General features: G+C 42.2%; 1 protein-coding gene across 2 annotated transcripts; it reads right to left on the bottom strand.

The window, feature by feature from the left end:
• Positions 1–208: 208 nt before the first annotated feature.
• On the bottom strand, positions 209–27,442 carry txnrd2.2 (thioredoxin reductase 2, tandem duplicate 2; the record flags this gene model as incomplete). 2 transcript variants are annotated; one of them, XM_080499843.1, is made up of 17 exons in its annotated part: positions 209–1,723; positions 2,279–2,376; positions 2,578–2,649; positions 3,953–4,045; positions 4,499–4,594; positions 7,290–7,426; positions 15,577–15,751; positions 16,108–16,199; positions 16,495–16,514; positions 22,497–22,567; positions 22,822–22,884; positions 23,572–23,650; positions 25,987–26,061; positions 26,512–26,656; positions 26,767–26,823; positions 26,910–26,975; positions 27,367–27,442. In XM_080499843.1, the coding sequence occupies 17 exons, from the start codon at positions 27,440–27,442 to the stop codon at positions 1,600–1,602; spliced, it is 1,539 nt and encodes a 512-aa protein (XP_080355969.1). In that variant the 3' UTR covers positions 209–1,599. The 2 variants fall into 2 exon arrangements, with proteins under 2 accessions (XP_080355969.1, XP_080355970.1); XM_080499844.1 differs by lacking the exons at positions 4,499–4,594; positions 27,367–27,442 and having other exon boundaries at positions 26,910–26,963.

Here is a 27,442-nt window from a genome sequence, read left to right as displayed (position 1 = left end):
GACCCACCCCGGAGAGCCCCCGCCGCGCGGCGCAGCAGCATGTGAGCCCTCTGTGCTCCAGGTGATGGAGTCAAGCTGTTCCTGCTGAGCGGAGGTCAGGGTCCTTCAGTCAGCACCTCAGCCCTGAACTGAGCACACAGGAATCCCCCCCCACCCCCACCACCACCCCGCCCACCCTTTCCCTCCCTAACCTGGGCTGGAACTCGGCTTTCTCCCCTGCAGCCCGGGTCCAAATAAACCTGGTAGCTCTTTCTCCTTTTCCTCTCTCCATCTCCTGGCACGCTGTCACTCCCCTCACCAGAATCATTAATCAGAAGGGGCAGATTAGCCTTTAAATAAAAATAAACTACACCCAGCAGCCTCCGCTTAGGGCCAACAATTTTTGTGGCGGGCCTACTTATTGACAGCCCTCCTCCTCCCTCCTCATCTCCCTAATAAAGCCAAGATGTCCGGTGCAGGCAGCAGGTTGAACAGTGGAGTGTTTCTGGCTGATGTGGGGGTCCATTACTGCTTTATTGATATAAACAACTCGCCTTATCTTCAAGGGTGATGACTCTTGAGGGCTAACCTGCCATCCATGGAAGTACACAGAAGATAACCCTTATCAGTTTGGCACCAACAAAGTCAGCCCGACTTCCAGCTTCATCCAATAGCACATATATCTTTTATAAGGATTAAAGGGATTAAAGGTGCAACCTGAATATATTCAGACTTATGTTTCATCCAGTGACTACTTTATCCTGTCTGCCACCCTGGACTCAGAAAACATTGGCAAACTAGAAGACAACAGTGCCACCTTTGGGTGAGGCTGAGTAGTGCAGCTGGGAGAACGACGCCAGTGCGATGGATTGAGTTGTCTTTACCTGGGATGTGGCACCCGTACTGCCTCTGACAGCCCATATTGAAAGCCGCTGTATTCTTTCCACGCATGTGGATGGAGAGGGAGGAAAAGGAAAGGGTCTGCTGGACTCTGCAGAGCCCAAAACAAGCTGGGGCTCCTGGGCCCGGGTCTCTGCTGGCTGAGTGACAGGCGCCCCGCTGACTATTTGTGTGTGTCCATGGGAAATGAAGCAGTGTCGCTGCAGCGACGGCCCCGGAGCCATCCATCAGTGTCATGCTGGGGGTGGTGGTGGGGGGGGTGTATGGTATGTGTCACCTCCAAGACTAATGGACAGGAAGTACAGCCAGAGAAACAACAATATTTGCAGAAAATATATTCTGAAGAGCGTTCGGGCCCGTTTCTGGTGTGGTTTCAACAAAATCCTGAACGTGGACCCTAATCCTGATGGATGAGTGTGTTTATTTAAAAGACGCTCGCTCTGCGGCGCAGCGCTCACTAACCTGATCCATAGCTCTGTGCTTTCAAAAACATGCACCGGTACATGTCAGTGTTACCAAGTCGGGCATCAAGTGACGACCTGCATCACACACAGGAAGTGAGACAGAAATATCCATGTAAAGACATTCAAACTGGGAGATTCTCAGGCCACAGAGAAGGAGAGGTGTATGGAGAAGGAGCACGTTAAGCTCTATTTGTTTCTGCTAAGACCCAGAGACCCTGTGTGCTCGTGGTGTGCTCAGAGGCCGAGGTGCTTAACCTCAGCAGCCCGTGACTGTGGCGTCCAAACCGGAGCGTTTGGTGATGCTGACCTTGACCACCTCCTCTGCACATGTGGGGTGGATTCCCACCGTCTCCAGGAGGTGAGAGTACGTCGCTCCGCACCTGAGAAGAACAGGCGAAAACAGGCCCTTTGTGCTCATTTCAGTCCTGCTGGTTATCTTTAAAGTATCTTTCACTTTCTTTAAAAAAAACTAAAAAAAACCAACATTATTGATAGTAGGGCTGAAACATTAGCAGAATTCATGAGAACCAAAAAGAACATTTTGGCTATGACTTTACATCTTATTTCACATGGGGAAGCCATGTTCTTAAAATTGTAAAGTGACGCATTACTTTTTACTCGGAATAGACTAAATAATTTATTTGCATCTAAACAAATGAATAGAGAAATCCCCGTAGAAATCCACGAATAGTATAAATCATCTTTTTAAACAGGGTAGCGTCACACACCAGAATTACCTGGAAAGTTGTTTTATGTAAAAACAAATCAGCAGATTATTCAGATTTGGTGAATCAATAAAAGTCATTTATATTTCATAATTGGACCTTCAGACTGATGAAACTTAATTGTATTGCTGTACTGGTAAATATTTTATAGGGTTACATTATAATTAAAATAAAGATTGGGACAGGTCAGTTAATAATGGATATACTTACTGCATGCCCATAGAGAATCCCTGTGTGACCTCTCCAGCATTTGGACCAGTGAAATGCAGACCCAGAATTTTCTGGTCGCCGCCTCGCTCACAAATCACCTGAGGAGGCAAAAACTATCATTTAGGAAGATGTTACCTTCACTGTGTTCACAGGGAGAAGGAACCAAAGGTTACAGCAACTTTGGTGTTTAATTTCTTCACTCAATTCCTCACAAATATATCTTTCAGGCTACAATGAGTCAAGTTTGACGTATTTCCTTTTTAAAACAAAGCACACAATAGGCTGCAACGAAACCTTACCTTTATGTAACACTGGCTGGCATCACGCTCTGCGACAGTGAATTCGAGAGGCTTGTAGAAAGCATGAAAGACCTACACAGATGTAAACAGATATCAACAAATAGATATAAAATGAAGTATAAAGTATTATTGTGTTGTTGTGCATTCAGCTCAGAACCAATCAGAAGCTCACGGGGAGTTTCACATATTCTTTGGTGGATATTTGCTTCCATCAGCAGAGCTTACTTATGTCTAAACAAAAACACTGAGGGAATTTCCAGCAGGGATCTTCTCCCGTGTCGTTTTTGTGCAGAGTTACATTTACTCGGTGCAACGGCGGAATAAATAGGCAAGTAAATACAAAAAGATTGTTTTCAACGTCAACTGTGCAGGAAAACAAAATCTGAGAGAACCGATTCATGGACTTGGTGACCGAGCAGGACAATAGATTTGTTTTTGTTTCAGGGTTCATAGAAAAACTAAAATAGGACCTCAGCTTGATACAGTTTTCGTGCTGCTCTTTATATTTCAATCGACCAAAACTGTAGCGGCAGACTCTCGTCAGCGCCGACTCTTGCAGAGTTGTAATCGTCCGATTGGGTTGCAGAGTCCTTACTGAGACGTGCGTGCTGCCGTGTTAATTCTACGGGCGAACGTGCCGACACAAGTTGCGAGGGCCACGCAGCTGTCCGGGGGCCGGCGGCGCGGCGCGGCGCGGCTCCCCGTCAGATGTCGGCGCGCCTGTCATCGCCCCGTACACGCCTCAATCAGGCCTCCTGCTCGCCTGTCACTCGCAGCCCGGGAGCCGCGGCTCGCTCGCTAAACCATTTATCGGCCGTCTCGCACAGGTGTTGGCGAGCATCTGGCATCGCATGCACGTACGCAAGCCGGAAGAACATCGAGACACTTGTGATTACATTGGAGACGTGTGTGTGTCAATGTTTGCTTAGGTGTTACAGCGTATTGTGTGTGTGCACGCCGCAAACACTGCCGGTTGTCGCTTTTTTTTGAGAGCGTGCGGCACGCAGCCATTAAAATACTGTCAGGACAGATAATGTATCAACAATACATCAAATACCACCTTCATAGCTTCCCCTACACCTAATAACAGTGACGAGAAAGTAAAAGAAAACTATTCCACAGCGCGTGTTGCATTTTGAGGTCTTCTTTATTTAATGTGTGTCATCATAAAGCTATAGGTTAGGGTTAGTTGCTGTGTTTTAGGTGAAAGCTTTCAGGACTTTTGAGCAGAATAAAAACAAACTTTGAATTTCAAATAAATTACCCCAACAAAATTATACATAATGCATCATTTTTTACTGTTTTTACAAGACAACTGACATGGAGAAAACCATAAAGTCTCAGGTGACATTCTAGCTTGAAAGTCAGCCCTCACCTCGATACCGTCTTTCCCGTGCCTCTTCTCAGCCGCCTCCTCAGACAGACCGACGCAGCCGTACTCCAGAGGGGTGAAGACTGCGGTGGCAACCTGTCACACATCAGTAATTAAGTGAAAAATGTATTTATATCAGGTTATATTACCTGAATAACAAGGAGGAAACAGGCAATATATGATAAATGCATATTATACAGTCATTTATTTTGTAGCTGCCTTTTATTATTCCCTTACAGGATAGTAACCCAAACGGCTCCACTAAAACTTTATTAAGACCCGCGAAAAGGCGATGAAGAATGATATTTTGGAAAACCTTGTAATATTGGACTATGAATCATCTGAGGACAGGGAAATGGGTGGGTGGTAGGTTTGAGGGAAATAACTCACTTTGGCTATAAAACACCAGAAACGGGTATCATTTTTCTCAATTGAGGCATAAAACAATAAGCACAAAAGACCATAAGTCGTGGAGAATGTGTGTGTGTACGTGTGGGTGTGTGTGTGTACGTGTGGGTGTGTGTGTGTGTATCCGTGTGTGTGTCTCACATTGTCATAGTTCATGAGCTCAGCGCTGTGTCCGACCAGCCTGCGGGCGAGCAGCTTCCCTGCTTTAATGGCCGTTGGAGTCAATTCAGGACGACCCTAAAACATAGAAAATATAAATTTGGAATCATTTTCCTGTCATTAAACCATGAAATCATTTAATTTTGTTTAACACAGGTCCTTTTGAAACGTTCAAATGTGAGATATTTTTCAGATGTGAACCCAAAACTCTGTAAGGAAGTTTTACTATTTTGGTAAAGCAGTGCACAAAGACCATTGAAAATTGGATCCAAACAGCAAAATATGCTAAATACTGAGAATAAATAATTCAGTTCGAACTTATGAGGTGATATAAAACAAAGCATGAGACGGGGAGGATGAGGTGTGTGATGTGGTTTACCGGTACACGTAACAGTCAATAATGTAATAATAGCCACCAATGTAATAACTGCCTGGTACATAATTGGCCATTTTGAAAGTATCAAAGCCAATAACAAAATCACTCACAACCACAATTGAGAGAGTACTGCTTAGTATGTATCCTCAAAGAACAAATATCAGTACTATCCCTTCAACTATAGTTATTTTTCATTAGAAGACTGAACAAAACCTGCAAATAATGATTCTATTTCCAAGAAATGTATTTATTACAATATAGGCTGTAACACAATATTCTATTTGGAAATAATTCATTTTAATATGCTTGTAAAAAATAACTTCTAATCCTTCTGAGTGTGCACATCAGGTGAGACGCATGAGGCATTTAAACCATTCAGCTCGCTTACAAAAGTTTGGCCTTCATTGTTGTGGACGTCTGCCAAAGCAGACAAGCGTTTAGCCATGGATACGTCCACACAGACACATACAACCGGGCCGTGCAGGAAACAGTAAGGCTGCGGGGCAATTCTGAAGGCATGACTTCAACCTGTTAAATTACCTCCACACATCCTGTTGTCCAAAAAAAAAAAAAACCCTCCTACACCTTCTGCATGTCTGTGGACAAGGGCTCTGGTATTCCAGTAGCTGTTTTCACACCAGACAGCACGTGTCACCATAATGCATTTCTTGGCACCTTTTTTCCAAGATGAAAAAAAAAAAAAAAAGACACCAAAGGGTTGGACAAATTGAGAAGGATATCAAGTCTCCTGCTTTTAAATGAAGAGTGGGAAAAAAAAAAAGAAAAAAGAAAAACCCTCTCTGCTGATGCAGTAAGCTGACAGACGGATTCGACTCATCAAAGCAAGCTGTCAATCATTGCTGCCGAGCGTGTGTGTGTGTGTGTGTGTGTGTGTGTGTGTGTGTGTGTGTGTGTGTGTGTGTGTGTGTGTGTGTGTGTGTGTGTGTGTGTGTGTCATGAGGCCTGGGAGGCAGGAAGGAAACACACAGCTGGCTGTGGTGACGTGACGTGCAGCAGGTCTAACTCGTATTAACACGGTCGGGTCGGTTTGTAACGCCGCCAGCCGCAGTGATTCTCACAGATTCAACAAATAATCAATAACCTGCAAACTGGAAATACTCACACATTGATTCACAGATATGTTTTTTTGCTTGATTTTTTTTCATTTGGGGGATTGTAAAATGTGATATTGTACATAGAGGCGGATACATTTGAACTCATACTTTATATGTGTAATATGAATGGAGTATGATGATGTGTTGAAAATATGTATTCTTTACATAATCTTATAAACAAATAATGTGCATAAATATGTATGGTGTGTATATATGGTGAAATTGGTTTATTATCATAGTATTGAAGTTTATTGGTGATTAGAAAAATAATGGATTGAATGCATTTATAGTTGTCAAAATGTGACATGTCTTGATATTAAGAAGGTCAATATACCAGAGTTATCTCCAGATTGAGAATAAAATGAGATTTAGTCCTTCAGATGATGGTTCGCTCACGTAGAAATGTTTTCCCTTCATCACACATTGTCAAGCTTTTGGAAAACCTTACTTTCCAGTATGGATCTTTGTTTATATTTAACCTGAACCGAGCCCAATGACTACTTCGAAGTCAAATTAGTAACACCTTCACTAAAAGAGAAAGACAGTGTACTTTTAATTTTCTCAACTGCGAAGCTGAAATTTTGAAGAATTACACAAAAAGCGGAAAACATTTCAGTTTATGTGAAATACGTTTAAAATTTACTGAACTTCAACTTAATACATTTTAGAAAAAGAGATATTTTCCTTTGTATTCAAACATTGTGGCTTGATTTCATGTAGATTGGCTCTATTTATTTTGACTGTTCACAGTGTGCTTATGCATAACTGTGTAAATGTATGTTTTTAACTGCTTCGGTGATGAACATATGATTGTATTAGTCCTTAAAGTGGTGAAAAATTGAAAATGTCTAAAACAGCTAAAAATGGCAACAAAAGCTAAAACTGCAAACTGAAGTCACGAAATGTCACGAATGTAAGTTTAGCAAAATGACAAATAACTTTATACACGGTGCGATCTTTCATGATTAAACATGTTCTGGGGCTCTAGGAGAATTTTGTTTGGTGGAAAGGGAAAAGTTGCAGTCCCCTGATCTCAATGTACATAAAGGAAGTACCAGGCAAATTCTAATCGACATCATCAATAATAAGAAATGTTAAAACCATCTATTTGCTCTCCGTTTCACAGCTCCGAGGAAGCATTGCAGTGCCTGGGAGCGGTGTGGACCTGGAACATTTTTCACATAGTGTTGATCTTTGAAGTCTAATATCAGACTAATAACCGTGTAGCAGACTTTTCCACTCACGACTGTTATGGAGGCAGTTATCCGCTGACGGTGTTTACCTCACTGATGTCCCCGAAAGCGTAGATGTTTGGCACCGAGGTGGCTTCGTCTGCGCCGACAACTATTTTCCCCGTCGCGTTGTTGAGTTGCACGTTGAGCTTGTCGAGGCCCAGAGCTTTGGTCTCCGGAGTTCGGCCTGAGGAGAGCAGCACAAAGCCACGCAAAGACGTTACGGTTCAAAAGTAGTGGAAATCTGTGGGTTTCCGCTGATAAGCGCAACGTAGGACAAAACAGCTTCAGAATTAGTTTTTCGATCTACAATGAACTGCTTTTTAGAGAGAAACAATACAAATTCTTTTAAAAACATGTATTTAAAGAAGATACAGCAGTCTTAGTTCATACATAGATTATTGGCATAAGTGCATCTTACTGGATTTGGTACATGTGGATTATGTGTTTTGTAAGCAGGGTGCACTTTCTGGTAAAAGAGGGGCAATTGGAAAATATGAAGCTTTACAAATGCATTTTAGGTGAAAACAAAAAAACAAATCTATGTAATGATGTAAAGCAGACAAAATCAAAGGTGAAACCATAATAAATGTTTCAGAGACTAAGTCTCAAAGTAGCATCAGACTATTAGGTTTGTTTTTGTCATTTCTTTCTTATGGATCAACCGATGAAAAGCAATACATTTTATTATAAAGGTGCTGGAGATCGATAATTCGACCAAACTCTTGGGAGTTAATGAAAACAGTTTCACTACTCCATTTTACTCCGATTTTCAAAATGTGTTTTGTTCAGTTTGCTGGTTAAGCAGTTTTAATTACTACACAGGTGAGTTACATTTTTACAATGGAAAACAAATAGTGAAAAACACAGAAGCAAATCATCCAGAGGAGAGAAGGGCACAATCTTTCTTGCATAACTGTGTGGCTCAATAAGTCCAGCTAGTCCAAGAATCCAAACGTTTGCTTACAACCACTGTGTAAAACACTGCGCCTGATACTACTACTACTACTACTACTACTACTAATAACAATAATAATAATAATGGAAAAATAGAAGAAAGGTATGAAGAACACATAACAAGCAGAGATCAGCAGATCAGATCAGATTTTTGAGCAGACTGGGTGATTTTCCAGTCACACTGTTGATTTGATCTCTTGCACATCGTCAAGACTGCGAGTACATGAACGGGTGAATGGAACCAACGGTGTACATCATGTTAAGCACTCAGAAACAGTACAGCCTGAAGTTACCGGCTTTGGGAAGCCATTTCCTCCCGTGACTTTTCGTGGAATCGCGAGTGTACACATTTCAAAGCCCAATCATAAATAGACTGTCTGGTTACTGTACGAAATGATAAAAGCAGTGAATAAACTCCAGCTAATCAGATTTATGTTCTGGATCAGAATTCAAGTTCAACAGAAATTCATCCGCCAACCGTTGTGACATTTCTGTTTGAAGGAACAGGGCAGCTGACCCACGACAGCAACTTGAACTGCCAAACATCCCCACAATGTTTACTTGTAGATCTTTCTAAAATGTCAAAACATGTTGGGGTTTTTTCTGTTTTCTCTTTCCAATCATATTTCTATTGTTGGGGAGAATCTGAGACGAGGTTTTATATATAGGAGACGATACTAGTTTGAAGAAGTAACCTAAATGGTAAATGGGTGTCACATATATAGTGCGACATACAACCAGTAGTAGTTTGCTCATTTTATACTCGTCCAGCCAGGTTTCTGCAAGAATACCAGAGTAAATAAAGAAATAGTGTCTATTATGTACAAGTTCCCTATTATCTGCAGTAAAATCTTCTCGATCAAAGAGGAGAGCGCTTGGAGACTTGTTATTGAAGAACATCAGTGAGGCTTCAGCACCGGGAAAATAATACTCTGAAAACCCAATCTGACAACAATCTGTTGTTTTGGGTTATGGCTGGATTATAATCAATGGTTTTAAGTGTTAAAACAGAAGAGTCACTCAGGACAGAACACCACTGAAGCTAAAACCCACATTTGGAGCTCTTGTGTTATTAAACAACAACGTTGGGGTTGCTGGGGGCTGGAGGAGGAGAAGCTGGGAATAGTATCCCACTGACCCTGTGGGACACCCATGGTGCAAATTCTGACACTTCCTGGGGGACGGCTGACTGATGCTGTCGACGCCGAGTCTCGTCGGCGAGGGAGCGTGAACCACGCGCTCTCCCCCGTCCACAACACGGCTCCTCACAACCTGGCTGGGCAGCATAATAAACAGCCAGCCCTGAGGTACCCGTGTAGATGCTATCGGACGGCAAGAATAACAAACCCCAGAGACCCATTTTCCTGGCTGGAGCCGGAGAACAACGTCCTTCCCCCTCTTCACAGACTGGGGGGGGGGGGGGGTCTGTCTCCTGCTCCACAGTGTGTGTGGCGGATAGAGAGGCAGGAGGAGGAGGAGGAGGAGGAGGAAGAGGAGACAGGGGAAGTTGGGCAGTACAGCCCGAGTTGTAGAAACTCGCCCGTGTTATTAAATACATATAATGGAAAGCAAGTCACTATCGTAGATCAGATTTCAAGTCAATTGTTTGAAATTCTGTATTTTACTTTGTTTAAAAGTAGTGTGTTTTCATAATGACTTCAATACTAAGTATTTAACCACACGCTTCAGAGGATTTATCTGATTGTAGTTCGCAGCCAGAAGTGTCTTTTCAGCTGCTTTTCCAGGAGTCGACACAGACAATCATTGCATCTTGAACCATAGATTTGACTTTTTTTTTTTTGACATTTCCTGATGCAACCGGGACTCAAACCACTGCCAAAATACATGACCTCATGCACTGATGTGAAGAAATGTATGCATTCATGTTTAATTCAGTTTTAATACTGAGCGATAAAGCAGAGTTTGCCTAACTAAATTATGGGGCCAATTGGGAAAACTACAAACCAAAGCAGAATGCAACTAATTGCACGTATTCACATCATGACATGAATGTTAATGAAATATGATGAAGGCTGTGACAGGGACAATAAAAGGAAAAGACTGGAAAAGTAATCCAATAATACACAGGTGGAAAAAACAATCCGTCAAAAATGCACTTGTGAAAAGCTTTGAATATACAATTGAAAAGACTCATTAAGTGGTAATTCAAAGAATTTGCAGAAATTGAGGGACGGGACTAAAGATGTGAGTTGACCCTCAACAGCTAGAATCAGACCTGGTTCTTCAATGAAAATGACTTCAAGAACAAATCCAGACACCATTAGAGAACAGAACAGCTAAAATAAAATTCACTGTTCAATCCACGACTGCACATTCAAGCTGTGTGACGCAGAAGAAGAACCCAGTTGTGAGTGTAAATAAAACGCGCTGCCGTCCTCTCGAAGCAAAGCTCACTCAAAATAGGCCAAGCAGGATTAAAGAGTTTATCAACACACAGTTCAAAAGTCTGCATCTCAGATGGCAGAAAGTCACATTACTGTCGATGATAATGGAGGTTTACACATTTGGAACGGCGCCTTTGCACTGTTTCAGGGTTTAACGTAGCAACATGTAGACAGCTTCACTTTCAGGGAAAGTCTGCATATTTCATCATTTGTCTCCAAGAACTGCAGTAGCTGGTCGCCTCACTTCCACTGACTGTTGTTACAAGAGGAGAGGATGCTACGTAATGCTTCATACAACAATACATCTAAAAAAAACAAAAACTGGGACAAAGTAATGTTTTCTGAAATAGGAAATGGTGTCGATTACAACATCTATTTTAGCACAGTCAGAAAAATACAAGTGAACTACTTAGAATACTAAATTACGGGCTAAAACATTTTGCACAGCTGTACACCCTCTATGAAATCGGCATTGTAAAAACAACGATGGGAAATGTATTTACCATTTATGAATCAAGGTATATAGATTTTTTTTACTTTAATCAGACAGAACTCCAGCAAACTGAAGACTGAACTTTAATTGCTGAAGACAGCAATTAAAGTTTGTAGGTCAGGACGTTGCAATGTATTTAAACACTCTTGAGGCTTCATAGCAAGATATTACACATTATGGCAACTTAATTACCGTACCTCTCCAATGCAGAGCTGGTTTGATGGATTTCTGTACCCTATGTCAATGGTTTATAATGTCAACACCATTTTTTTTTTACTGAAGTATCGTCTCTATGCAAGAGGGAACACTGGCAATACCTGCTACAATTAAACTGTACAATACTGAAAAGTGTGGATATTGTATGTTTTGTACACAACGTTAGGAAAACCCCTTCCTTATGTCTTTTAGGTTTGGATGAATAATGTCTCATCTGCTGCTAAAACGATGAATCTATAATTTTCACTTTCAAATGGCTAAACCACAGCACTGCTAATTCCCAAAATATCACTAATAGCCTTGAACAGCCCATATCGATGAATCAAAGTGATAAGTAAAGACTTTCTTCCTGTCTGCGGCTGCATTGACTACATTCAGCTCCATTGTACAGCGAGGACACAACAACGGCGGGCCGGCTGATAAGAGGCTTCGTTTGAGCCCGAGACACGCTCGCACATTATGCTGTAACGAGTGGGCCGACCTGAACAAAAGCCTGTTGTGACATTAAGAGGAAGCTTCCAGACTGCTTGTCTAATTAGCCACAACAAACCTCCGCAAGTTGAAATGGGAGCCGGCAGCTTATCTGATCAATCAAATGAACAAAGACAAAAGCGAGAGCATTGTGACGGGAGATTGTTGTTCTTGGGGGAAATAAATCATACCAAATGCCAGAAACTGATTATGCGTTTCATTTCTAGCCAAAAACGGTTTTAAGATGCACGCTGATAAACGGCCGGCCGGCTACAGAAAAAAGTGCAACTTCCATGTAACTTCCATGCCCCCATTGCAACTCAAACTTTGAATTTGTTTTAATACTTTTAATTCTCCCTGGTTTGAGTCCAGATTGGGCTTGTGGGGCTGCGCTGTGTGCAGTCTGCATGTTCTCCCTGTGCCTGAATGACTTCTCTCCCACAGTCCAAACACACACGTATGTTTGAGGTTAATTGGCTACTTTAAATATCCTGAAAGTGTGTATGTGTGTGTAGCGATTACACCTTTCTCTACCTACAATGCAAAGCGCGCATGACGACATCACATTCATTCTCACGATAATTAACACCGCTGTGCTGCGGTGGGGGGAGGGAGGGGGGGGGGGGGGGGGGCGTCAAAAAGCTGCAAATGGACAGATTCCAACCGGAAAATTTAGTCACAGAAGTCAACATCCGCAGCAGGCTTGGAAAGTCATCATGGCAGAAGAAATCGCATTAACAGTTTGCAGTTATAACACATGTGGGATTGTGTGTGTGTGTGTGTGTGTGTGTGTGTGTGTGTGTGTGTGTGTGTGTGTGTGTCTCTAAAGCCCGGTGACACTGAGGTAGAAAAGACGGTTTAGAACAGGGGTGTCAAATGTTTTATGCCTCTGAAGATGTCAATATTGTTAAAATTGTTGTTCTTTCATTCAAATTTCAGGTGTGTAATGTGTTGCATAATGAGAGTTTAATGTGAATTTGTTCATGATGTCTCAATACTTTTTTGCACGGAAACAAAGACAGAGATGAATATTTCTCGTTATTGAAACATCTCAGTGCCAGTATGCACCGGGAAAGCCCACTTCTGATCAGATTGCGCTGCATGTGGCCCCTGAAGTAACGTGGAGTTTGACACCCCTTGCTTGGAAGAAAGAGAAGATTTTGGAAAATGTTCAAAACAAAGAGCTCATGAAGCAAACACTGGAGTCTGAACCATTGAATGGAAAAACTAAACCCCAACCACCTCATCTTTCCTCAATATTTCTATAAAAGGTGGAAATGAAGAGGTGACCTGGAAGTGAGTCTTTAAAAAGAAATGATGATGAATAGCTGAAGACAACCAGCCTCTTCCTTTGCAGTGATCACTTTACCCCGGTGCTTTTCCTGACTTTCATCATACATGTCAGGACTTTTGAGTTCATGGTTATTATTACTAAATAGAGCTGAAATGACATAACACAGTGACATGCACCTTTGATTACAGTGAGGGCCATGGAGGGTCTATCCTCTCTACCTCAGTGCAAAATAGTAAGACACTATGTCATAATATATGAGAATTCAACTACTGAAAGCTGTAAATCAATGTTATTAAATAAACATACAAATGTGATCATTTCCACCTTAAATAATTCACTTTTAGAATATTTAGTGAGTTTTGCAAATGTCATTGGCTTCAAATGTTGTTTATTGCTGCTGCTCTTTGTGTCACCTTTAGGTTGGAGGTTATCTTGTGAGATAGGAAGATGCTGGACAAGGGAATCACGACACCAGTTGCACATATCTAATCTGCCATCATTGCAACTTCTGGAACTGCTTACTTTAGAGATTCCAGTCAAAATGACTTCTTTATTTCCCAAACTGGTATCACCAACTTGTATTGTCATGCTTGTTCAGTAATTTGAAAAACTATTCACAGAGCCTCCACAGACTAATGCAGACACACCTACCACCTATTGAAACAGAGAGACAAATCCCCTTAAAGAAATACGAGGAAGTGCTTTTAAATGACATCCTTGAGCACAGTAGAAGACAGTGAGGAGGAAGACTAATGTCACCACTATGTGTGCCGACAGGACGTGTGAAAATGTTCTGTTTCCTGATGTGTTTCTGTGCGTACACCTGGACAGGGGAGCGGCCGCGGGGCCAGGAAGGAGCAGGGGGAAAGGTGGAGGGAGGCAGGGCCACAGAGAAGGATGTGGTAGACAGTGGTGATACTGTCCCCCCCGTCCCCTCTGGCCTTTAATAACTCCACAGAGGCCTGGGACTCCGCCTGGCCCCTAGTGTAAGGCCACAGCAAAGGGAAGTGGCCTTGTACTCATAACTCCTGCATCCACACATCAAAGAGCGGAGGCCACGTCCTCTCAGGTTCTCACCGGACCGTATGGGAACCAAAGCGATTTACGGATATACGTGTTGCAGGCTTAAGTCCTCTCAAGGTTTTCGCTGGTGGCACAAACACAAAGGAAGCTGCTCTTTTCACAACTTGTGGAAACTCTGTTTTATGTTCCCTGCACACACTTGTTTTGTTTTGAGTTTTACAGCAAAACGTGCAAAATGTGATGTAAAAGGTGATAAAATCAAACCGGACTTGGTTCACAAAGATTCGGAATCTAAAACCAGTCTGAAGGAAATTTCTGCAGCCGAGTTCCACAAGAAACATTTGACAATAAATATCTACTTATGCTTGCACTAAATCTGTGTCTTCCCCTTACGCTCAGGCTGTGACGATGTGGGAATTCTGCCACCGGAGGGAAAGAACAAACGTCATGTGGGCTGCGGGGTCACGCACATCCTCGTAGCCGTCACACGCACTGGGCGAAGGGACCCCTCTTTCTGTCACGCACACACTTTCAAGCAAAGAAAGATTTTTCTACTCAGATTTTCGGATGTGAAGCAGATCCTTTGAAAGAGTCCAGCACAAATAAACCCGTGGCTGCCACCCTGACGGATCTTCCTTCCATTGTTACTCGTGCTGCGGGCGGAATGAGAAAATGATGGAATCGAGACCAGAGAGATGAGAAAGAGGAGGAGGAGGGCGGCGAGTAATGGCCGACAGAAGGCTGCGGGCAGGGATGGCAGTGACGGATGCTCGGTTGGCTTCCGCAGGGCTGGCATGGGCAGGAAGGCCCGGTGAAGGAGAACAAAGAGGAATGTGGTGACCCTGTGCCTGGGTGCATCCTGCCCTTCTTCTACCAGAGAGCCACGGAGCCAGCGATGGGTGATTAGCACTTCCTGCAGCCATTCCCATCACTCAGGCTTTATTACTTTGTTTTCACCCTTGATTCTTCTGCTATCTGCTGACACTGCACTCATTTGGGGGAGGACAATGAAAAACGTGGTGTATGCCAAGGATAAAACGATGATATCAGAAGGAAGCGATATGGGTGGTGCGTGTAATCCCTTGAAAAGCTGTAAATTTGGAGGATAAGGAGCTAATTACTGCAGTGATGTGCACTGTGACGTGCATCCATGGTCATAATTCTGGCATTTTAATATCTTGTTTACACAAGAAAACTGTTGTAGTGGTTAAGATGATTTCATAATTATAATTTACCAAACTAAATAATTTATGTTCCGCATCCCAGCCTTGTTAAGGCTTTTAGAGGAAGTGATATTATAGGCTTAAGTAAATCAAAACAAGTTAGAGGAAGGATCTAAATGTTTTCATTGCAAAGGTAATAGTTTTATCTTGAAGGTGTGAGGTTGTGCAAAAAAACAAAATTCCTGAAAAAGACCCGCCAGTTCATGTTAGGCTATTCATGACTATAAAGGATGTCCAGAAGTCAAAGAAACTTACCAACTGCCCACAAAACCGAGTCAAATGTGTCTTTGTCCTCGCTGCCTGTCTGGGTGTTGACCCACGTCACCTGAAGGACTCCGGATGACAGTTTCTCCACTTTCTTCGGAATGGATTTCCACATAAACCTGGTCCCATAAGCCTCCATGTAGTCCGTCACGAGACCTGCCAGTTGCTACATACAGTACACACAGAGAATAGAAACCTTCATATGAGATAAAAAAAAAAAAAAAAAAAAAAGATTGTCATGCCCAAAGTTGCCTGAAATGAAGAAGGAGCCGAATGTAAAGCTTCTTCTTTTGTGGAATTTGCATGTTTCTCTTGTGGTGTGTGTGAAGTTTCGGAGTATTCCCGCTGAACTGCCTTTCAGTGACTGTATGTATGAATGTGTATCAGCCCATGTGACCCTATCCTGATGTACGGGCATTTATCACTGCATGTGGGTGTCTGAGAGTGACCTAATGACCAATTCTGAGAAGGGAAGAGTGAGTGAGAGGGTGTGACAGTAGTAGTATAGTTGAGGACAAATACCTGATCAAAGCCCCGCAGGGCGATGCTGCGGACCATCACTGTGGCGTCCAAGCCGATGCCTGTGAGGAAGCCTGCACATTCTAAAGCCACATCTGAGAAATACATAGCTGAGGATTTCATGTTTTACTTGCCAGCACATCATGTGAGGACCTCATATCACTTAATGTTATGAAATTAAACTAATCTGGAAGACTCGTAGTTCAGGAAGACGGTGTAATCATTGGAACCATACTGTCCACATGAACAGTCAGTAACTGCAAATAAGGTAGAGTTGAAAATAAAAAGACGTCTCTGTTCTGACAATAACTTTACAGTACATTCACTTGTTTTCAATGACATGAGTTCAGTTGACGTGCAGCTTTAAGCTTTCTCCTACGGAGAGGATACAGCTCGCTCCAACCACAAGTCTGCAAAACACAAAGAAAGAGAAGCTCTTAGTAGAACAAACACTACAATAAGATACATTTCATTATTTGCGCAGCTCAGTTTGGCTAAATAAATCAAAGAAAAGTCAAAGCTAAAAGCTGAAAATGTTTTCTTTAAATCCCAGATTTAGAAAGGTGATGAATTGTAAAACTTTATAACCTCAGAGGTGAGGAGGTGTGAGGAAAATGTCGAAAACAACTGTAAAAATCCCGGCGGCGTACGTGTGTGGTCCAGGTGAATCACATTTGTAATCCAGCCAGAAGATGTGTGCTGTTGAAGAAGGGCTAATTGCGAGTGTTTAGGCTAATCCCTGCGGATGGGGTGTGCCATGTTCAGGGCTCAAGTCCACACATTAGCCCGCTGAGTGAAGCTCGTCACCCACCAGAGGTGAGGTGCTTTTCGCTCTTGTTTTTGCCGCCCCAAACCAAACCCGCCTCGCTTTCGGTCTGCCCGACCTGACAGCTCCGGCTGCCTGCGGCACATTCTGCCCTCGTCTACGTGCGCAGCGACCGCTAAAAGCCCCTCGTCCCCGGGTCTGGGTAATGCACAGCTGCACTTAGCAGGTATTGTGAGCTGGCTTAAAGAAGATTAGGAGAAGAGCTTCAGTTTGATTCGACACTTTCATCGCTGACAAACTGTCTCCTTACCTCCCCTCCCCCCACCCTTCTTCTTCTCCTTTGTGTCCGACTGTGTCTCATGATGCCCGACAGAGCTTTAACACAATATTTTTTATTTCGCTAAAATGTTAGAATCACTGAAACATTTACAACTGTGGATGGAAATGAGTGGCTGTTCGATGAAACACGTCTGTCATAGTTCTCTTTGCTCACTGGCCAAAACAACACGGGTTAAAGAAAAAGAATTGGAAAACTATTGGACTAAAATGGTAAATGTTTCAGGATGCACAGTGGTGTAGTGGTTTGCCACGCTGGTGATGCCCGTCTCTCCCTCTCTCCATCGTCATATTTCCTCATTACATGTGGTCTGTTTTCCCTCTGTACCGTCCTGCAGGATCTACACCGGAAGAACTCGAAGTTTGTAAACTGAGCCTTTGTGTTGGCAACAAATCTGTTAACTTCCCCTCTTGCGAGTTCTCTCTGTCCTGTTCTTTTTTATCCTTCTGTTCTCCAACGAGAACAGCAGAAAGGCTCCACCTCTGAGCCTGGTTCTGCAGAGGTTCCCTTCCTAGTTAGAGGCAGTTTGTCTTTTTCATCTCTGTGGAATAGTTGGGTCTTTCTCAGTAAAAGTACTTTGCCATGACTGTGTTGTTATTGTTATTATACAAAATCTAATTGAACTGAGGTGTTATCTCAGTGTCCAAAAACATGTGTTTCATGTTCATTATTTAACGTGTGTGTGTGCGTGTGCGTGTGTGTGTGTGCGTGTGCGTGTGTGTAAAGTCCCAATCATATAAAACACTGATAAATGGCATTTTAAATCCACCTGGGTATGACAATTAAGGTTTATTTCAAGAGAAAATTAACCTATAAATATTATTTCATGTTTTCATGAGCATGTGTGATTGTTTTTATGTAATTTCCTTGTGATGAAGTGGCCTTTGCCTAATCATCAGCTGGGTTGTGCTCCTGCACCCACTGACCCGAGATGAATTGTCAGACGGTGGATTTTCATACAAAAAAAAAAAAAAAAAAGAGTCCTCCTTTGCAAAGTAGTTTCCAATAGAGTCACCCAAAAAGCTAAACTATAGACCTCTGGTGGCTGCAAACAGTCAGCAGGTGGTGACAAGCTAAGACCTTGTTGGGTCTGCAGCTGCGACGGCCTGTTAACCTTGGCCATCTCCACATAAAGGTAAACACTGATTACTGTTCTATTTCTGTCTTTTGCAGAGGTGTAATATACTGGTGCTGAAGAAACACTATCACTTGCATGTTTTAAATGTTTGTTGGCTCCAGAAAATCTGGTTGTGATTAGTGACTTGGGATCAGTCTTACCAAGGGGCTAAATGATGTCACATTCATTTGATGGAGGTTTGTTGGAGTCAGGTGTCTGAAACATCCAGGGCTGTGACTCTGCAGGGAGAGATTGCTCTCTGGTCTGTTGCTAACTGTATCTTATTATTACTGTCATCAAACCCTTAACAGCAACCGTCATTTTTGTAGGCATGCAGTTTATGCGTTCTGAAATTGAAACAATAAATTGATCAAATCGAGACAGACATTATTAAAACAATTCATTCCCTCACAGATTTGTTGGGTCACAAAAACTGAGTCAAACACTAATGTCAAAGAGCCACCGTAAGTTTGTATATACAATGGAGTAATAAATTAAAAAGGCCGATGAAAGGAAACTTCAGGAGCTTTGCAAAATTCATATGACGACTCTGGAGCACCTTGTCATTGACGATCAAGGATGCTCAACTGCACAGTTATTTCAATACACTATGTGCAAGGAACCCGAACATCAGTCATTCATATAGACCAGGGGTCGGCGACCCGCGGCTCCGGAGCCACATGTGGCTCTTTGGTCCCTCCACTGCGACTCCTTGAGCCTCTGTCCCACTGCAGTCCATCCTGGAGGGACGTAAGGATGGACCCAGAGCGCAGTCCCGCTACAAAGAGTGGTAAAATGTAGGCGGGTCGTGAACGACGCAGCGACGTGACGTCATTACAACAATAATGACATGAAGATCGTAGAATTGCGGCTGCAGGTCATGACAGCGGCTCAACTGGTGTCTGAAGCTGGGAGCTTCCTGTACCTTTCAGAGTAAAACCACTGCACTGCGGAGCGCCGACAATTCCGGGAGGTTCATTGCGGACTTGTTGAGAGTGACGGCAAATAATAGTGAATTACACAACAACTACAGGACATTAAAGCCACAACACTCACACTCATGGTTCTAACAATCCAGATCTCCCACATTTATCTTCCATTTTAATAATGTGTAGCAATAAAGGAGCTGAGAGCTGCAATGCATTATGGGAGTTTCTGTTTGACGTGTTTTAAATGTAATTATTGGGGGTTATGGTACGTTTGTAGTGTCGGTAATAATTGTGTTGTGTTGTGTTGTTGTTGCTTAGTTCATGTAGTTTAGTTTATTAGTTGTAAGTTGTCAACCAGCAGTGAAGAAGGTTTTGTGCGTCGTGTCCTCCTGGCATGGTCTGCCGGTGGGACTGTCAAAATAAAATGTGTGCGGCTCTCTGAGTGTTGTGTTCAGTGGAAAACGGGACCAAATGGCTCTTTGAGCATTAAAGGTTGCCGACCCCTGATATAGACTGATTTAATTGGAGGTGAAGTAGCAGCATGGTCGCCATCTTGGATGAGGGCCTGTTTCACCTTCAGTGCATTCACTTTGACTGAGAATGAAGGCGTTCCCTGATTAAAATAATCATCATTCTGTCCATTTCCAACCCATTTTTATGCAACTGCATTTCTTATAAATGACTTGCATGCAGATGTACTGCAGGAAACTGTTGTACATGTTTTCAGACCATCTTTCTCAAAAGAGGGAAATACATTCAGAGTGGGGACCCATCCAAGATGGAGACCGTCACCTCCAACAGCAAGCGGATGTTTGGAAACTGTTTTCCTCTGTCAATGAAAATGTTATATTTCCCAAGAAAGGGGTCATTATTCAATGTGTAAGTATTAAATGTATTTAATAAGTTAGCAATTGAAAAAATTATGTAAAATTTCATTGGTGATTAAAATAACTGTTAGTTGTTCAAACCCTACATGGAAGGCCAAAACAAAACAAAACACTTTGTTATGTTTGGGATTGATTCCACAGACACAGAGAGCAAGTATACGGATTTTGCACGACTATTTTTATGTTTATTTACTGCTACTGCTCTAAACAAATGTGTCTTGGCTTGAGCATGCTTCACTCTCGTTTTGATTTCAGGGCTGTTTCTTCCAAAATACGTGCGCGGCTTTATTTTATCCTGAAAGCAGGGAAGTTGTGCTGATCTTACTCATGTGTGGCCCGTGGCCACGATACGACACGAGAAACTGATAAATCCCCTGGACTGAAAAGTGTAGCAGGAGTTACAGGGCTCCATAGGACTTATGAAAACTCGTCCATGCAGTTATCCTCGGCTGAGTGGACTTTGTCGTTGACATCGTCTTCACTGCAGCTGCTGGAGTCCTCAAGCACCACAAAAGCCGACCACATCAGTTAACTTCCCCGGACTCCGAGAAGTGGCATCAAAATATCGCTGCCGGTTCAAACAGAACTACGAATTGTTTATTCCTAAAAATACATTTCTGATCATCTGGGTTAAATCTGCTTTCTGTCAAAAGCATTTAGTCTTTGAGCACCACATACTTTGAACAAGCTCCCAGTGAACCTTAGCCCATATTTTTCTTTTTGCGAGGCCACTGTCTTTGAATACTTTTCACTGTTCTATTGTTCATTTGTGTGTCAAGAATCTGTTTTATGTAGATTTAGCTTTTGTGAGGCTGCTACTTTGACCATGTCAAATGTATGTCTCATCTCAATGGGACTTCCTATTTCCTACACTTCACACATTTGTTTTTGTTATTTCCAGCCTGTTTTTAACTATTGGTGTCATGATTTTACCTCCTTGTTGCTGCAATTCTGCATTAATTATGACTTTCATGTTTGTTTCGAATAAAGCTTCCCCGCCCTGCCTAGAAAAACCAACATGCGTGTCATCTCTATGCATTTGCCTCTCTAAGACCAGTATCTGAGTTATGCTGGCACGTGCGGAGTATTTTCTCCAGATAGTTAAGTGACGGAGGACCACTCTGGACTTCGGGCCCTGAAGGCGAATCTGTCATTTAGTTGTGTGCGTTTGTTCCAAGGTTCATTAGCCACCTATCACTCGCTCCTAACCCCCCCCCCCCCCCCACCACCGCCTCCGCTCCATCTTGGACATCACCTGCACAGCTGACAGGCCTGACACCACAACATTTCCAGCTCAGGCAGCAGTGTGTGGTACAGCCCCCCCCCCAATAGAGGAAGAAAATGCTTAGCCCCTGCTCTTGCCTGTCTGCCCACGGGGAGGAAAAACACTTCTCTCGCCATCACACGCTTACATCAAAGGACTTCCTGAGCTCAAGAAGACTCTCAGAGGAGATCATACAGACTTATATACAAGTGTTTGTTCTTGACTGGGTAAATACTACAGGTAATACTTCAAGAATTACTTTCATACGAGCATTGATTAAGTGATTAATGATTTTGCATTGCCACCAAGTGGTCGTGCAGCTCAATAGCACACCTTGAATTTTATGTTGCATTAACTGTATAAACATTACTGTAACGGAATCACACCAATAAATCTTTTTTTAATCTTCTTTATCCGACTTTGGTTGTATTAATACGGGTAATTCAGAAGAAGATAAAGTAACAAACTGGAGATCTATTAGAAAAAAATATTTACATCATTGACACAGTTGAGAACTCAATGTCTCAGTGCAAATAACCCATATGTACGTTAAATATTGAAATAATTACTTTCCCGTTTCTATCACCGTGAAGCAAACAACCGCCGCAGCTCAGGTACACCACAACCACTAGTCACCATCTGCACAGTGTGCCAAGAGGAAACATCAGGGAAAGACCAATTAACCAGGTGATGACAGGAGCTAAATGGCTGGATTAAAGGGCTTGTTCCATAAAGGTCAGGATGCACGCCGCTAATCTGAATCACGAGGCGAGGACAGGCTGACAGGAAGGGAGAAAAACAAACTGCATGTCACCGATGAATGATTACAGTGCGTGACAGTGGGATGTGCCGTGTCAGCACTGGAGGTAGAGCGGCGGTTTGAGCTTGGTATTAATACTGCGGAGGTCGGAGGTTCTATTTCCATTGTAGCAACGCCGACAGTCCTACAGGATAGGGTGAAGGTAAACTATATTATTGGTGCACAGACTGCATTAATTAAGCCCCAGAGTTTTCCAAATATCCCAAGACAAACGGTGTTTGGAGGCAGGTGGGATGATGGTTTGGGGGAGAAAAAAATAACAAGATCCTTACGTTTTTCCAGGCGACTTTTTCAGCCAGAATATGTCATCACTGGTGATGCCATGCTCCATCGCTCCAGGGATCTGTAATAACAGTTGAGGCTGTGACCAAGACTTTGAATGCATCAGTCAACGGACCTATCTATAATGTTCAACACAAAGACGGAGCGGTCTCCACTCTAAAATCTGATGTTTTCAGTGTGTTAAGGCGTGGACCGTGGAACAGTTTCATGCTCACAAGCTGCCTTCAGCTTGATTTTAGTGTTGGCTAATTGACCGATCACACCGCACACACTGACAGACAAAGAGAGGAACACGTTGACACGGAAGATATTTACGTTTGTCGGGTACTTCGGTCGTCCACCTGTGGCGATCACTATATTCTTGGCAGTCAAGACTGTCTGTGGAGGAGGGAGAGAAAAGCGGCTTAATCACTTCATCAAAAACGAGAAAACTTCAACCGATTGCATGCAGCTTTCCTTAAATCTTTAACTTTTTGTTCAAACTTTTAGAAGAGGAACTTCTAAAAGGTGCTTTTTACTGAAAACTTTGAGAGTCACTCATTTAAAAATGGTTTCAGGTTCATTTTGAAGAGCATGAATTAAGTTGAAGGAGTCAATATAAACCACAACACTCCGTGTTTAGTTCAAATGGATCTGGGTCTGGGAAAAACTCTGTGTGTAGTTTAAATGGATCACGTGAAATACAATGAACTGCTGTACACTGCGTTTATCTGGGTGAGTTACACAGTCCCAAGTGTAGTTTTAAGAGTCCGGGTTTTCTTTAAATAACACGTGTCCAGTTTTCAAATCAGCCAGGTCGCTTTTGTCCATGTCAAGTCGAAAACATCCAGGTTTAGTTCCAACACTCGTCCAGGAGGAGAATCTAGGTCCCCTATAGAGTCAAGGTGTATTTTAAACACTAAAAGGTCTATCCTCAGGAGTCCAGGCCTGGATTAAAGAAACAAAGGGTTATTTAAAGAATCGACGATAAAACATGTTGTGCAAAATACACGTCTGTTTAGCCAGCACTAATAAAAGTACAATCAGTTGAGACACAAAATGTGTTGGTGTGAATCAGAAGCCAACCTCTTTCCCTGCTTTACTTAGTCCTCTAACAGTGTGTTCATCCACCAGACTCCCTTTGAGGTTCAGATATTTGACCTTCCTGCAGAATGAGAAACAAACCGGTTGTTAAAGCCGTAATCAAGTAGTAAAAAATAATTAAGTCATTTCTGTCACTAACTACCTACAAACTCACTCCCCACACTATATGTATCTATCATTTTGATTTCTACAGGTAAAAATAATGTGTTGAGATTAAAACACCATTTCCAAACATCAACTGCCGAAGACAGCAGGACTAAAAACAGTTACAATACGGCACAAAGACAAAAAACAGCGAATGTCACTGTAGAAGGACAAAAGTAACATCACAAGAGTCACGAGGAATAAATGTCTTCCTTTTAGAATTGTGCTGAATTTCTCAAAGGTTATGAGTTATCATAGTTTAAGATCTTTCGGAACCTGATTTCACTCAAACATATTTATTGGATTTTTGCTTTCAAAAACACAAGACAGAACAGAACAAAACAAACGGAACAAAGCCTTCCGGCTCAGTTTCGACAGGTGGGATAGTCAAACACAGAAAAGTTTTCATTTGCAGTTAAGCAGTTATGCAGTTAAGCACACCATAGGAGCCGACTTAGAGGTTCATACTGCACCTCTATAATAAAAGATGGAAATGTCCATACCAATGTACGACATAAAAGGGTCCCACATTTTGTGAAACACACCATCTTTACCAATTTGCAAGTTAAGTAGTCCAGGGACACATATTCTAGTATTGTCCGATGACACACATTTTTGCACGGTGCTTTATCCCAAATCCAGTTCAGAAGGACACATTTCCTCACACAAAATGTAAGCATTCTATAAAGTCTCCTTTCATATTTTCCAGCGATAGTGACAGCAGTTATTCCAAGTAACATGGTGAATGGATGATACTCTGTCGTAGCAGAAAGTGAAAATATTTTCCCCGAGTTCACATTTTACGACACACCAAAAATATTTTATTTGTGTACAGGCCCAATAACAATGTGTAAGAGTGTCCACTTCAATCTTACACTTGAGGCATGATGGAGAAAGGCCAGAATTAAATTTATGATGTAGGGAGGGAGCAATATGAACACGATGTAAAATTTTAAGTTGTAGAGCTTTTACCCAATTACAGACCCTTGGGGAGTTAGCATTACTCCATGCATTGTCCCAATCCTCATTACTGATTTCCACTGAACCGAATTTCAAGCAGAGCAGAAAATGCAAAAAGCCTTTTTAGTCTCTGGACCTGCATACATAATGATAATTAGGGGAGAAGTTAAGGCCAATTTCACGATACATTGTATAATGACAATCAAATGATTCCGACTCTGATCGGGAGAGCACAGTCTGAGTTTTCAACATCTGAATACACACAAATGTGCAAGAAGCTTCGTGGGCGGAGATCCAATGTTGAGCTGTTTCTCTTTGGATCATATTTGTTATCTGACTTTAGAGAGGAGAGGTGGATTAACCTGCCGTAATGACTTCAGCAGTTTTTGTCGACAATACAGTCCTTTATATACCTTTATATTCATTGACTTCAATTAGAACTCTTTCACATTCAAAGTATAGTTAGTGTTGATTCAACCACTGCAATAAAAAAAACCACTATAGTGTACAAATACTCTTTTGAATTGGAGTGCAAGCAGGACCAATGGATATTATGACTTGAAGAAAAATGAAACTTACAGAGCAGAACATTTTAATAGTTTTCAAACTTTTTTTTTTGCAGCAGAAATACTTCTGTGCCTTTCCATTCCACTCCACAGCACAGCCTTGGTTACTTATTCTTAAAAAATGCATCAACTAATAGAACCAGTGCAAACTTTTTGGGCTGATGCAAATGATCACGTTGAATGGAATGAACATTGTAGAGTAATCTTGAGCTCATTCACACTGAGGTTAACACCTGTTTGCCCTCTAGCCACCTGCTCTATCAACATGTGGCTGCTGACGATCAATCCTTCTTTGTAAGGGGTGTTGCAGAAATAAACAGCCTACAGCAAAAGCATAGCGTGGGGAAAGAAAAGAGTCGAGGAGAAAACAGGCTGATGCATAAATATTTATGAGTATTTTTCTGCTTTTCCAAATGTCTCCCAATAACAAAACATGGATGAAATGCACAAAACACAGGGATTAGAAATGACACACAAAAGTGGATGAGATATGATTAACATCGAGTACACAATCTGAATATATACAGATTCCTAAAGCATGTTATCAAAGCCTTCTCAAAATAAACTGTTACTAAGGGGAACAGCTTGGATTCAGCTAAACAAAATCACATATTCAATGGCGGGGGTTCTTCACTTAGTCATTCCTCTGTCACAATATGTGATTTAACTATTAAAAGAAAGAAATAACTGGGGAAATGAGTAAGAATGCAGATCTGCAGTCACTCACTTGTCCTGAAGCTGAACTCTGTGGCCCCAGTTCAGGGATCTGACGTGGTTTTGAACGGCCTCTGCCATGGTGGCCCTGAGAAACAAACCAAAAGAAGGTCAAACTAGGACCAGGCACCATGTACCGTGAAGAGACGCAATATGTCTTAATCCTCTTTCTAGTTAAATGACCCAGGAATGAGTGTATAAGAAATTCATCTTTTCCTTTTCACGTCAAAGCTCCTTCCAGCTGAAATCAGATTTTATCGCTACGAATGAGTGCAAATTGTAAATCATAGGCTGACAAAGCATTCTTGACAAAAAGTGAAAAGTGTACTGAGGTGGTTAAATGCCTTAGACCCACAGTGGTGACGCAGCAGCAGTGGAATTCCACGCTGCGAGGTTCTGGTTACAAGTTTGCTGCCTTCAGGCCGCATCATACAAAACAGTGAACTTTCCAAGCTCCAGTCACGACATTGCTATACAGCTATTACACCACTAGATGGTGCTGTCCAGACGCTACTCCTGACCCTCAGTGTGCACTTACCAGTCATGGCAGACTGGACCTGGAATCTGCCAGCCATACTTCTTCGCATCTTTGACTGCAGTTCCAAGTAAAGCCGCCTGATGCATGAGCTTCTTGGGAATGCAGCCGACATTGACACACGTGCCACCGAGACCCCACTTAGTCCCTGTTTGAAAAGCAGTTTTCAATAGGTTTCCATATTTTTGCCATACATTTGTGTTTCATGCAGAGAAACTATGTTAAAAAAGAGAGACTCTTTCATCAAATTAATTTTACCTTTAGCAGAAGGTTCCACAAAATCTAAGACGGCAACTCTCTGTCCCAACTGGGCCGCTGTGAAGAGCCAATATATGGTTATCATACTAGGTCGGAATTAAAGTGGGAAGCAGAAAACCAGAGGACATTTGAAAGTGTCTTACCTTCTTTGGAACAAGCAAGGCCTCCAGAACCACCACCAATAACAACCAAGTCATAGTCGTACTTCCCTATGTGGAAAAATTGGATAATGACACATGGTAAATGTGATGTTGGGATCTGGATAGATGAGAATCTCTCAAAGTAACATGTAACAAATCAAGTGCATCAAATCCTAAAGCAGCTGCTTGGAGAGAGAGAAATGTCAATGTAACGTTTAAATCGACACACATGTCTGGAAAAAATAGATTTAACAAAGAGTGAATGAAGATATATTATATATGATGTATAATAAGTTAAACTAGACATCGAATCAGATAAAAATTATCATCAGGTTCATTCGTTACTCGAGAGCTGCTGATGTAAGCTAACTTTGAGCTATCGGAGACCTTTCAAGCGGCTCACTTCAGCAGGTTTAGATACCTGAGCCTCTATACATAGATATAAATAAGTTGTCATTACCCGTGAGGTTTCTTGTAAACACACGAAAGCAATTATTTCTTTTCCATCTGTGTCTGCCTCTACAGAAGGCTGCCAT

The sequence above is a fragment of the Blennius ocellaris genome (assembly GCF_963422515.1).
Source record: "Blennius ocellaris genome assembly, chromosome: 7".
NCBI classification, from domain to species: domain Eukaryota; kingdom Metazoa; phylum Chordata; class Actinopteri; order Blenniiformes; family Blenniidae; genus Blennius; species Blennius ocellaris.
Note: the sequence above shows the minus strand (reverse complement) of the source record. Positions and strands in the feature narration are given on the sequence as shown.